At 45.4% G+C, this 14144-nt stretch overlaps 2 protein-coding genes across 2 annotated transcripts in view; both read left to right on the top strand.

The window, feature by feature from the left end:
* The window catches only part of LOC119464074 (lipase lipl-1-like), a 236414-nt gene that overhangs the window by 162258 nt on the left and 60012 nt on the right, over positions 1-14144 (top strand). The window lies entirely within an intron of this gene.
* Positions 1-14144, top strand: part of LOC119464075 (gastric triacylglycerol lipase-like) — a 30956-nt gene that overhangs the window by 6063 nt on the left and 10749 nt on the right. The window contains exons 2-5 of the mRNA XM_037724897.2: positions 4883-5084; positions 7033-7147; positions 9897-10047; positions 13739-13834. Coding sequence (XP_037580825.1) covers positions 4883-5084; positions 7033-7147; positions 9897-10047; positions 13739-13834 — 564 coding nt within the window. The remainder of the gene's footprint in view (positions 1-4882; positions 5085-7032; positions 7148-9896; positions 10048-13738; positions 13835-14144) is intronic.

Raw genomic sequence — 14144 nt, 5'->3', positions numbered from 1 at the left:
AGAGCTTCCAGGTTCAAAATATAGGCACGATTTCACGTCAAGGCATTGATTTCGCATAAAAGCGTCAAGACCGACATTTGTATCGACCTGTGTCCGATTCATTTCCGTGACGTGACGCGTCAACGCTTCGCTGTGCAGCGGACGAAGCCTTCCGGATATTGAGGTTCGAGTGGACGTACACTAGTTTTTGCACGCGATTTCCTGCGAGCCTGTTGCGTAGATTGGCGTGCGCATTTCCAAACTCGGACCAGTTTCTTTCACATGCCGCCGTTTCACATGCTGCAGGGGAAATCTGCAGTCCTTGCCACCACGTGGATGGATCCAGGTGCTTCGCAGACTTCCAAACTCCTTCTCTTGACCAAATTCCCTAGCAAAAGCTCTTTAAAATGAAACTGCTGCGGGGAAGCTCTGTTTTTTTTTTCAATTTGATCCTGGTTGAAAAAAAAAGAAAAAAAATGTCTCTTTTTTTCCCCAGAAATTTTGAATGTCTTTTTCTACTGCTTACACCGCTAGTACCGAGTCAAAATTAAAACAAAGGGCGCTTGTGTACGTCATGTGTAGCATGGTGACCTAAACTACGCCGGAAGGTTGGTACGATTACGACTCAGGTGACGCCCGATACAGCCTGCCCAGTAATTCTTTGGACATTATATTCTTTGGTGAGCTCGAGATCACTAGTTTGATCCCGGCCGCGCCGGCCGCGTTTCTATGGGAACGAAGTGCAAAAACACTCATGTGCTTAGATTTTAGCGGAGGCTAAAGAACCCTAGGTGGCCGAAATTAATCCGGAGTCCTTCACTTATAATCAGATGGTGGTTTCGGTCCGTAAAACCCCAGAATTTGTGCATTATATTCTTGCGTCGTCTGACTGTGAGCGAGTTTAACAGAGTTTGCTTAACAGAGAAATTAATATAGTTTTAATAGTACGCATGCTAGGCGTACCTGCTATTTTCAAGCGGGAACAACATTATAAGGACAAGGATGAAGTGATGGCCCATAAAATGGCGGCACGCTGTGATGACTGACAACTGATTTACTATAGAGATAGAAAAATATCTGCCATTTTAATTACGCTGCAAAGCTTCGTCAAATGCATAAAGAAGAGACGCACCGGGCAGTCGCACGTACGTAACAGCACATGCGCGAGGGAAATGCGCTTCGTAGGCATTGAAAGGTTAGAACGTTTGCCTTTTTAAACAAATTGTGCTCTTTATGACGCATACTTGTTGCTATGAGGATATTTAGGTGTCATTTGTTTTATCAGCGATCAACTCCGTAGAAAACATATCCTCCATTATCTTTCCTGTGGGCCTGTGTTCATTTTTCTATTTTTTTCTTTAGTTTCTTACTCTGGCGTTTATTTTTGATGTTCGGTACAGCCGGCCCTTTGGTGGCCTCCCTTTCCAGGATTTATTTCATAAGCGAGAACAACCGAAGGAGCAGCTACGGCAGAGTAGACGGTTCCAACAGCTGTTTCTGTACAAAGAGAAAGTTGAGGTGGCATGCCGTGACGAACACAGTTGGCCGAGAACTTCCAAGGCCGTCGCGGCTTGGAAGCGCAGTGTTTTCCGGGGCAGCGCGCGGAAGAAACGCGCGAGAGAGCCAACTATAAAGAAACATCGCGTGGCTGGTTCGATCTTGGAACCGAGGAGGAAACGACGTCGTTGTAAATGAGTCAAGTGGGCTTTCGTTTGATAAGCTTTGCTCTACGTGTTCTGAAGTCGCGCCCCTTACGTTATAATACCGAGAAAAATGTGCCTTTGGAAAGTGTAAGAGAGGAGTGGTTTCATGTTATTTTCTTGAGTAATTTTTCTCTAGGCGGTATAATGTTTCCCTTTGGCTAGTTTCGTGTTGAGTTACTTTACCAGTTATCTAACAGACAGAACAGGCAGGCAGGCAGGTAGACATATAGGGAAAAGAGAGGAGGGAGACTCTTTAAGTAAACCAGGAGAAGTTTGCCTGTCGGCAAGCCTAGCACGCTACTACCGGCGAAAACGGTGAGAAGTGAATGGTAGGCACAGGGCACGCCACAGACACATAAATAACATATGCAAAATACACCGAGACACACAACATAAACGGTCAAATTAGCGTGAGACCAGTGATTCGCAGAAAGGTTAAAAGTCAACACTTCAACTATGGGCTATGTTAAGTTCTTGAATGCCCCGCGTACCGCGACGAGAGATCGTGTCTTGAGGCCTAAACTGTGCATGAATTGGCTACGTGCTGTCTTAGGTCCTGTACGTGCCGTGCTCTTCAAAACAGCGGTGGGCGTGGGATTTATTGTTCAGGAACCTCTCAGGAATTGGCCTTGTCGGAAAGCTTTAAAGAATATTCACTTCATGATATAGAAAAGCCTGAATTCGTCCATCGTCTCACCTGTAAATACTATTATCAGGTTTACTCGCGTACTGTTTATTTGTATTTATATTCATTATTTTCCTGCTCCCCTCTGGAATGGTTTAATCCCCTTCCACCTTATTATGCAAAGCATGTTAGCGGTTGTACGCACGCCGGCAAAAATCTCTACTTCTCAATAAAAATGCATTTTCTTTCTCTCTGTTCCTTTGTTTTGCGTGCGACGGTATAAATGGTATTCAGCTGTATGCTTGCTTATCAATAGGCCTAGCTGATGGGCTTCTTGCTTAGAGCTCGGAATATCATGCTTACACTTCAACTGTAGGCATTACAATACCATAAAGCTAAAGTGTGGTACTGTTATGCGCGCGATGGCATAAGAGTTTTCAGCTGTACGCTTATCAACATATCTAGCTGCTGGGCTTGTTGGTCAGGGTCTAATGTGGAGCAAACATAGATGTCACGAACACGAGGCCGATCGCAGAACAAGAAAGTACACGAAGAGCGCTACGCGCTCAGCTAATTTACATGCTGGCCTAAGCTTTGCCGTTCGCTAATCGCTTAGTCCAGCTGCCAGCTTCACCGGTTTGAAGGCCTCGCATGCCGCTTCCGTGTTCATCACCGAAGCTTTCCTCAATAGCTACGCTGTTGCTCGCGAATAAGCTTGCAGTAGCGAGTGCTGAACTTTCTGGCTTGCCCATTCCCACTGTGGAAGGGCCTTACAAGACATGACTGTGCACGGCAGCTTTCTCAGCATTCGGCTGAATGTCGATTATACGGGCTACATGTCCAAAATGCAGTTGACGCGATCGCCACAGTGTAAAAAGTGGGCAGTGTATGCGATGATCTCAATCGTGTTTTATGCTTCTGCACGCTGTTTGCGGCCCCGAGAGGTAATATGAAATCCGCTTTGGACTTCGAGTGGTGGGCCGCTAGAACAAGACTGTGTGCCTAAAGACCTTGGTAACACCAACAACAATGCTTCTCGCGCTATGAAGATCCTCTCTGGATTTGAACCAGATACTCATTAAATGGTAATATGTGTGTTTGCGTGCACGTGCTGTTGTGTATGTGCGTGTGTGCGTATGTGCGCGTGTGTGTCGAATCCACAAAGGTTACTCACAAGCTACAAAATCGGCTTGCGTCTTTAATGTGCTTTTCCAGACTATTCCTATTAACCGACGGAAGTTATTAAATCCAAGAGCTCCTCACGTGCAAACAATTAAGTGACTTTCGCCGCTTAATAACAGACGCAGAGGATACGTTTTATTTGATTGTACTCGTTTTTGGGATATTGTGGCTACGCGTCGAAGGTTTAAACACTCGCGTGCAAGACCGACTATAGGTGCGTGTCGCCGCAGCGCACAGGTGAAAACCATCAATGTGTTCCCTGTCGAAATCTGATAACCTTTCCAGGATTTTACATTGATAGAATGTTTTCCACCATAAAGAAAACCTCCAAGGGGGTACCAAAGCTGACGCGGTTATATACGGCACAACATCGACTAGTTTCGATAAGAGTGAAAAAAAGACAATTAAACGAAAAACTACACTGCTGGTGCTTATATGCCGACGTTTAGCATCACGTGCGTGCGTTCATAACATTTTGACATAATGTCATCAGGCCTATCATGTGTTATATCTTAAGTTCCGCGCTTACGTGAAGTACCCATTAGACGGGCTTACTGCCGGCTTTACTGCTGGCTCTACCGCTGGAGATTACTTGCAGCAAATTATTGAGGACCTTAACCTACAAAGTGTAAAAGTAGGGTTGAAGATTAATATACAGAAGACAAAGGTATGCAATAACCAGGCAAGAGAAAGAGTAATCATGATTGGTGGTCAGCCTCTAGAATCTACGCAAGGGTACATTTATCTAGGCCAATGCTCACAGGGAACCCTGATTTTCGGAAGAATAAAAATCGGTTGGAGCGCACATGGCAGGCATTACCAAATCATGACCCGCAAGATACCACAGTCTTTGAAAAGAAAAGTACAAGATCATTGCGTTTTACCGGAGGTTAACAAAGAAGCTTAAGAAGAAGTTAGGGACCACGCAACGAGCGATGGAACGAAAAATGTCCGCCGTAACGTTATGAGATAGGACGACTGCGGTGTTGATTAGAGAGCAAACGGGGGTAGCAGATATTCTACAGCTAAAATTAGGAGGAAGAAATTGAGCTGGACAGGCCATGTAATGCGTAGGGCAGATAACCGGTGGTCTATTGAAGTCACAGAATGGGTGCCAAAAGAAAGGAAGCACTGTCGAGGATGACAAAGAATTAGGTGGTATGATGAAATTAGCAATCTTGCAGGCATAAGTGTCAGCTGGGTAATTGCAGATCTCTGACAGAAGAGGCCTCCTTCCTGCTGTGGACATTATCGGCTGATGATGATGACAATGACGACGATAATAATGATGACGATGATTATGATGACTGCGTGTCGTAAAGTGAGATGGCAAACAGGACGGACAGAGGAGGATGACTACAATGCCTTCTCCCTCTATTTCTTTCCATCGCAGGAACAACTGATTCGAAGCAAGGGCTATCCTTTCGAGCGCCACAGTGCCATCACGAGTGACGGGTACATCATCGAGATGCATCGGATACCGCACGGCAAAGAACCCTGCAAGGCCCCGTGCCACAGACAACCTATCCTCCTCATGAGCGGTCTACTCGGTGACTCGTCCAACTTCGTGCTGGACTTCCCGAAACAGTCAATCGGTAAGATTACCGGCAGCAGTGTAAGCAGTTGGAATTGGCGGGCTGTCGCGCTATCTAGATGATTGCCCACAAAACAACCAGCTGCACAAGATTCTTCGCAGACCTCTGAACACTTCGGGTAGGCGCTCCTTCTCTGCGGGGAAAACGCTTGGACCCTGCTTGTGCCCCAACAAGCTGAAATTGGCTTTGAAAACTCTACGGCATTTTCTCGTGTACAGCGAGTTCATCAATTATTTTTTGTTGACAGTGATTTACGAGTGTTAATGTCACTTCTATATGTGTCTGTGGCTTGTTCATACATTCGTTGTTCTAGTGATTTTATAACGTTTGTCTTTCTCTCTTGATTTCTTCATTCGCAGGTTTGTTTTGGTATAGTGTTATGCGACTTTGCGAACTTCGTTTCTTTTTCTTGCGTTTCTCTTGGGGTTTTCGCAGCGGGAAATTTTCGTATTGTGAGAATACTACTCAGGTGCATGGCTCTTTTTCTGGCACGCAGCATTTCTGGACAGCGCGTCCTCGCATTGTCCTCAGTGTTGGCCTCCGCAAGACAAACAGAAATTCGAGAAGGCCTTGGGAGCCTCTCTTCAAAGCTTAACAGCTCAGAAAAACCACACGAACTCTTCTGCATGTGCCTGAAGACTGACTTGAGAGCCCGACAGCAGAAACGCTGGGAATAATCCAGTGCACGCGAATAAATGGAACTCCTGTCTTCTCTCTTTTCCCCTCTCGTCTCCCCACGTGAAGGGTAGAAAACTGGACGAAGACTTGTTAACCTCCCTGCATTTTCTTCCTATCTCTCTTTCTCTGGAGTGTTAGCGTAATTTGCCAAAAGAAGCGTCAAAGCTGATTTCTAGCAACACACAAAATCTGAGGTCTGGAGGTGCATATCCTTGCCGAAGGATCGTGAGGGGATTTTGACAAAATGATTTTTGCAGGTATAATTGGCGGGAGGAGGTGAGAGTGCGTGTCAGCTGACCTGCGGGCCTTGTCTTAGTGTTAAGCATGAGGTCATATGCTCTACTTCCAGCTTCGCAGACAGTGTTTCAAAATGAAGGGGGGGGGGGGGGGGTAGAACACAGCAGCGCGCCCGCGTGATTATGATTCTTCTTAAATTAACTAAGGTGGTAAATAGTTATATCGAGGGTGCATCTATGACGTGTCACATGACCTTCTGGTGCAGCATTGGCACGCAAAATACAATCATTCAATCACTTTACATTTATCATTGACTCATTCAATCAATAAACACGAATAAATCAACTGTGGGATAGAAGTTGTATCAAGAGGAATAAAGTGCCTCAGGCAGGTTAGTTTAACAAAATAGGTCCACCTGTAGAAATGTCGGCCAGCCTGTCTGACACACGTTATCCCTGTTTATAAAACTTCTATCCAGCAGTGTACTTCCACTTGTCGCCCCACTTCTTGACTTTGGACATTCAATCAACTAAATATTGAAATCGATGAGCAGGTCAACGAACGAATCAATGAGTGAGCTTTAGATAACTTACGTAACCGTGGTACTTGAATGAGTGAATAACTATTTCTACAGCATCTTCGAAGAGTCGCTTTCGGATACAGTCGCTATGGAATCCAGGCTTTAGGTACAGATTCGCGTACGTGAAACTAAGAAGTAGTTTGTACCTTGGACGCACAAAATCGTCCTCGAAACCTTGATATACGTATGTAGCCTTTTATGTGGTGCCTATCTAATTCGAAGCGCAATGAGGCCATTTGCGGGTGCTTTCAATAAGCGAGGTGATATAAGACATTTTTTTATACTTTTCCCAATAAAGGTTTATTTATTCAGCCATCCTATTGAAAGTTCTGTCTTTGCTATGCTACATGAAGTTCAGCTGGAGTGGAGGACAGTTTCCGTCATATTCCCGACAAAAGAAAAACAAAATTCATGTACCGCTTGCACTTGTACTTAATGGATCTTCATTTGCAGGCTACGTTCTGGCCGACAACAAATACGACGTATGGATGGGAAACGTACGTGGTAATACGTACGGAAAACGTCACAAGAAGTACAACAAACGTTCACGGAGATTCTGGAATTTTTCGTGAGTGGTTTCACTTTTTTGTTCACCTTTTAGTAAAATAGTTCGTTTATTTAAGCTTTTTGTCCTTCGTAGTGATCGTAATTACAGACAATAAAAGTTTCACAAATTGAGGTGCAGTCAATGTCAGTGAACGCCATTCATTGACGCTATTCAATAACGAATGTTAGTTTTGAAGTTCAGAACGCTAATAACTTTGAGCCTGCAAATGCAATGTTATCCTTCGAGCGCAATTTGGTTCAGGATGACCGATATTATTATTATGCTGATAATTCAATATTTTGGCACACATTTAGTTTTCTTCGATTTTGTTTTATTACCTGCAACAAAACGAGAAGTTTGCCTGATGAATAGCCTGCTAGATCAATCTTGTAGTTAAAGACAGAGCAATGAACGACACAATGATAAACAAGAAATAAATAGAAATAAAAATATATTTCAATGTTGCCTAAGAATAAACCCTCACTATAGCACAAGGAACATAAGACAAAGTTACGAATATATACAAAATATGCATAATGAAGAGCTGCAGCAATATCTTATGACAAGAGCTACAAGCTAATCAATCATGTCGAACTTGGTCAGTTCACAACAAAGTGGCATACAATATCATCCGACGCGGGAAACTGATCATTATTTTCAATTCTGATAAAAAGAAGTTATCACATTAAGCTACCACACGAGAAAGTCAACTTGACGTTAAATAAGTATCAAAATACATCAGTACCTAAATATCGCGTTTTCTTTTAAATACTGTTGAAAAAATGTCACAGTTTTGCCCTAAGGGCGAAGCAATGAATGCGACAGCAACACAGCAATGTCATACGAAGTAAGGTGAGCGGCTTTGTTGCAATATGAATTGTAGTAAACATGAGCTGATTAAGTAAGCAGGTGTGCTGCGGCGTAAGTAGACCGACATGAAGAGAGACTCGATGACCACGAGAAGGCGCGTGTGAAACGGTGGTGTTGATGAGAAGCGCTTCCCGTGGGCAGCGCGTGCGAAGGGACACACCTGTAGTGCTGCACTGCCGATCCGGGTAGCATTGCATGTGTAGCGTGCGTTGGAAAATGTGGCCCGACTATTACTAACTGAATGAACAAGCGTGGTGTGAGCGCGCACAAACAAACATGAATAGATCACACTGACCGACTGCAGACAACGACTGTCAAAACGCTGGCAGCGAGCGCATACGCCGCCGCGGGCGAAGGAACGACGCCGCCGCGGGCGAAGGAACGTGCGGTCTATCGCTTCAACGGAAACTGAGCTGCGAATGCACGGCGCATAAAGGTCAGAGCCGTGTGGAGATAAGAGACGGTGCGGGCGAGCGAGCGACGAGCGCGGTTGTTGGCAGAGTAGAAGTGCCCCCCCCCCCCCCCCCCTGCGCTCCCTCCGGCGCTGGCTTCCCGCTTCCTTGCTTGCGCGTGGGTGATTGAGTGCGTTCGCTCTCCGTGATAGTGCGCGTCCCCGCACGCTTCCGCTCGGGCATACGGCGCGCGGCGAAGATTTTATCTATAGGGAACCTCAAGGCGACGGCGACGGCAGAAATCCGGTTGAAGTGTCCATATAATTGCTATCGCAATAAAATGTACTGCTCCATTATTCAAAGGAAAATATTTTATTGCGATAGCAATTATATGGACACTCAAAAGCAGATTTCTGCCGTCGGCGTCGCCGTCGCCGTGAGGTTCCGTATGACGTCAATGGAGATGAAATCGTCGCCGCGCGCCGAACGCTGTATGTGCGAGTGAAAGGGCGCGAGGGGCGCGCGCTTTCACGGGGAGTGAACGCACGGCGGAGAACAAACGCGTGTTCTTCGCCGTGCTCGCTTAAGGGCTTAGGCGTCTCTTTCCTCCTTTACAATCACCATATATGTAGACCAAACGCGCCTTACTAAGTGGTTCATTTGGGAAGGAAAGGTTGGCGCTATCTTCTGCAGCCCTTGAGGGAGCACGGCTTTCTTCCGACGCGCGAGAGGCCGTGGGGGAGGGGGGGGAGGGAAGGGAGGTGACGTTTATTTGCGGCACCAAGTGCCTATTTATATCAGAGGCTCCGGCAACAGTCACCAACGCCGCACGCATTTTGAGCGAACGCGGGCAAAACGCCGACGGCGTCGACAACAGTTCTGCGTGTTGCCGGTGCTGCTGCATGTCCAAGTTTATACAGCTGATAAAGCTAATATCATTACTCCGTATAGCTCTCTACAAATTTGCTATCGCAATTGATGCTTCGCCTTTCAGGTGAAACTGCGACAACTTTTTTAGTAGAACCCTTCCGAAACCTTGGTTTGAATTTGACTCTTCCGGTAATTCTTTTCTTTTGGCCCACCACACTGGGTTATAGCCGTAGGGACATTTTTGAAACCCTCTGCAACTTTCTGCATGAGACAAAAAGAATTGCATATTAAAACTGTTCTTTGTACTTAAGCTCACATATATTTTATGCAATATTTATATGTTTAAGCCTTCATATCTGTAATAGTAGACATTTTATTTTACATTTACAAAATACTTATTTCGTTTAACATTATTTTCCCAAAAATTGATAATAACAATCTTGTCACCACCCGATTCACTGCCGATTCCTTAGAGTGGGTTGCGCCATTTCACTAAGGAACAACAAGAAGTCGTTGCGCCATCGACTGAAGTGTACGCTGGAATTTGTAATCTAAAGAAAGCATTGTGCTTTAAATTCTAAGCAATTAAGTGCCTCTAAATTGTTAGCTGATTAACATTATACAAACCACTGCCGCAGGTTCCACGAACATTCAAAATACGACCTGCCGGCCCAAATCGACTACGTCCTCAAGAAGACCGGCAGGAAAGATCTCCTGTACTTGGGAATCTCACAGGGCACACTCCTGTTTTTCACCATGATGTCCGAGAGGCCGACCTACAACGACAAAGTGAGAATATGCAGCTTCGTCGAGCCTGTTAAATCTTTCGTACTTCTCATGGCGCTCTTTGGCCATACCTGGCCCTTGCGCCGTAAAACACCACACATCATCAAATCTTTCGTACCCTATGAATCGAGAATGAGAAGTTATAAAAATTCACGCGTCCTCCAACCTATATCTTGGTTGGAGAAAGTTTGTCTTCGGAGTCGTCGAGCTGCGGTAACCCTAACACCTGCTCTCACCTGGGTCTGGAGGTCTGCAACTAACAACCTGGAACGTGTCCTATGTACCCGGCTCCTGCGTCTACAGCGGATACATAACTTTTTGTAGATGTGCCGTCCCACTAAGGATTTAATGAAGAAGTTGCTCAGGGATACCATACTCAAGTCTAATTTCCCAGAGGACTACATCCATTGGATAACGGACAACAAATGCAGAAACTCATTTGTACGGTGGCTGCATGAGTTCGCATGATGTAAATTTTTGTTCATGTTTTAAAGCAAAGCTGGTAAGGGGCGTCTTGGAATGATTTTCGTGTGGCGGCGAGCTTTAAAGACGATATAGTCTTTCTTGGGCTACCTAAACGCGAAAAACTTTGTCTGTCTGTCACACACAAAGAGAAGTTTATTGTCATCTCTACATTTTTTACAATTCACAGGTGTAACACCATTCACTCGATTCAACCGGCCGGCTAAAACGGCGTTGCATGTCGCCCGGCCAAAAATGATTCAACCGCCCAGCCAAAACCAACCTAGCTACTTGCACTGGTGGTAAGGGGTCATACACGTCAACTATATACAGCGCAAAGGAAACCTCAGGCCTATTTGAGGCAAAATATATGTACATAACCGTGATCCGCAGCGTTCATTTAATTAAGAATACACGTTGGCCTGGTTTTTACTTTAGTAAATGAAAATTCAACGCGTTAGAAATGGTGTCGATGAGACGGTACGCGTTAAAAACAAGCCGACTGAAGCAGCCGGCTCTGTAGCCGGCTTTAAGCCAACAGTAATAAAAGGTCCCAAAAGATGGCTCGAGAGCAGGGCGATCGCGGGAAATTTGAATTGAATTTAGCAAAACATCCATTGCATCCATCATGGGAGGAGTGAGAGGGGAGGGGAAGAGCGTGAGGGGTGGGAGGGGGAGAAGAGAGGGTGTTGCGTATCAGGGCCGGCAGAAGCCTATCGTCTTACGACGTCATTTGCAGCGAAGCAAGCAGATATATTGGTTGATGCCGAAGGCAGAGCAGTCTAATAAAGAAAATATTGATTGATCCCGAAGGCAGAGAAGTCTAATAAAGAAAATATTGGTTGATCTCGAAGGCAGAGCAGTCTAATAAAGAAAATATTTGATCCCGAAGGCAGAGCAGTCTAACAAAGAAAATATGGGTTGATCCTGAAGCCAGAGCAGTCTAACAAAGAAAGTATTGGTTGATCCCGAAGGCAGAGCTAACACAGCGTCTAAAATCGCTAGCTATCACGAGGGAAGAATGCGACTAACTAGTTCGTGACACATTCGCCAGACGTTTCTTAGATTGACTTTGGCACGAAGAAGCATGCATGGGACCGTAGCCTAATGGTTAGGACATAGGGGTGATGTGCTGCAAGACAGAGGTTCTATCCCACCACCAGTCACGCATTTATTTAAAGCAATATATGCGGACTTCACCCCCGTTGGACATATCTAACAGAACTCGAGGTGTGTTGGGTGTATACGCAAGTGCGTCACAGTGTGCACGATTTAGAGGTACGAAGTATATAGAAGCGTCATTCTGGGCCGCGATTTTGTAGCCATGCCTTATGACTTATTTTGGAATAGTCTTTATCATCCACCGCTCACGGCCGGATGATCGCGTTGATAACGCGAGCGGACCGTCGCTCTGACCACTGACAAAGTGAGATAAGCGCGAAAAGGCATTATTACTTTAAAGGCATCGCTACAAAATACCGGCCCTGGTTGAACGAGAGTATGTGCAAGATGGCCCGTGACGCGCGCGCAGCTGCCGAGACGCCACAATAATTAGAATCAGCTAGGCTATGCTCTGGCCTAGTTCTTCTTTTTTCGCGTGACATAACAGCTGCGAACCATTTGTTGTAGTATGATTGACAGTTTCCTAATTTCAATGAGACATGCAAAGGCCTATGTTGAGGAAGGGTAGCGCTTTCAGGCTGCAGTATACGCTTGACTAAGGCGATCTTATATTTCCCACTGCACTGATACATTCCGACATGGCCACTTCACTTGAAGCAAGGTCGCTTAGCGCGTGCATAACACCTGTACGCAACACGCTCATTTTTGTTGCGCTGTATGATTAATTCCCGTAAGTAAATGCAAGCACGCCAACACTCTCAGCGGGCACGTTTCCCAAACTGATGGACACTGTACGCGTACGTATTGCCAAGTTGCCAGTAAAGTGAGCCTGGGACATGATATTTATGAAACGTCGAGACACACAAACGTGTTATTTTAAAGTTTTGACGGGTGAAAATTACTGTACATAGCTTGTGTATTCTAGTCATCCTTGAACATTCGAATGAGGTTGTAAGAAATCAACAGCACAAGGGAAATACAAGGACAGAAACAACGACAGAAACATGGCTGACTTGAAACATTTTTTTCCTGGCTCGAAGTGATGTTTAGTCTCGTTATAACAAAAATGCAAGAGCGACCCGGACATCCAGGAAAAAAAAGGCAGGTTGAAGATTCACAAGCAGTAAATGAAACAGAACAATGAGAGAGAAACGTATGGCTATCAAACCAATTGAGGATACAAATTGGCTGCCATAGATAGCGTCTTTCGGCGCACAGTCATAATTGAAGCTTCACGCGCGTTTTTGTGAGTCTACGCTGTGAGACTTAAAACGTCCCAGGTAACTATGATTGCCGTAAAGTTTCTCGCCAGCCTGTGGAATTTCTCTCCCACTGTCACAGTCTCTCGGTACATTTTGATTCTCGTAATTTTTTTTTGTAATTGTAGCCCTCCAGGAGATAGCCTACAAAAGCACGGTACAATGAACCCGAGCTTTAAAATGCCGATGAGTTATGACAATGATGAGCCTGTGGCGTCGTAACGCCGTAGTCGAAGGAAACTGCGTTAAGCCTTTTATCTTATCGCAGTGGAAACGCAGCCTGACGGTTAGGTGACTCGTTCATGGGTGGAAAAAATACGTGTTGGTGTTTAGATGTTGCTGCGTCACACGTAGCAGTAATTATTGCACTAAAAACACGAAATACTTACGGTACGGTCATCGAATTCAGCCTTGGAGAAGTGATCTTTCGCCTATAGTCACGGAAAATTTGACAGCGGGCTAGCTAGCTGACGTTCTTACATTTCTGCCCAAGAAATGAAGAAAAGCGACCCTCAAGCATATACAGACAAAGGGCACCAAGCGGAAGCAGTTGGTTGACTAGTCGAGCCGACAAACAAGACACATAATTAAGGTAAATTTGACAGCGGGCTAATTGGTTAAACCGAGGTAAATTTGTGCACTTGGTTTCCCGTGCCTGCGTATAGGGGCTGGAGTTCAGTGTCTTTTTAATTCCTCGCGCACAAATTCAAGCATCTCTCATCTAACAGCTTTCCACTCAATATTGATATGCTCGGAGGAATAGACCCACTTCTTATTCAATATGGTAAATCCTATTCGTAATTGTGCGTTTCACTGATTCATCTGTATACTTCTTCGTGGATCCGACGCAGGTGAAGGTGTTCGCTGGCCTGGCTCCATTCAACAAGCTATCTCACATGGACTCCGATGCCCTCGCCATAGCGATGCCTTTCGCCGATCATGTATTGGTGAGCTTCAGCTGCCATGAACTGCCTCACACGTCTCGCAAACAAGTGCAAGCAATGACATGTACTTTAATTCCTTGCAAGCGTGACATCCATTCTTCTCTCACTGAATATATTGTTTAATGCATAGATAACTTTCATGTCACGTCACGAACGCAGCTTATCACAACGCTGGTCCCCCAACATGGCGACTAGGATGACGTCGGTCATCACTCAGTCGGCTAAGATGATACCAAGCAGATTCCTCCTGACAGTATTCACTGCCGCTAGTAACTCGCGTCAGACGCAGTCGGGACGCTGAGCGGGCATCTGT

The sequence above is a fragment of the Dermacentor silvarum genome, chromosome 9 (genome assembly GCF_013339745.2).
Source record: "Dermacentor silvarum isolate Dsil-2018 chromosome 9, BIME_Dsil_1.4, whole genome shotgun sequence".
Classification (NCBI taxonomy): Eukaryota; Metazoa; Arthropoda; class Arachnida; order Ixodida; family Ixodidae; genus Dermacentor; species Dermacentor silvarum.
Note: the sequence above shows the minus strand (reverse complement) of the source record. Positions and strands in the feature narration are given on the sequence as shown.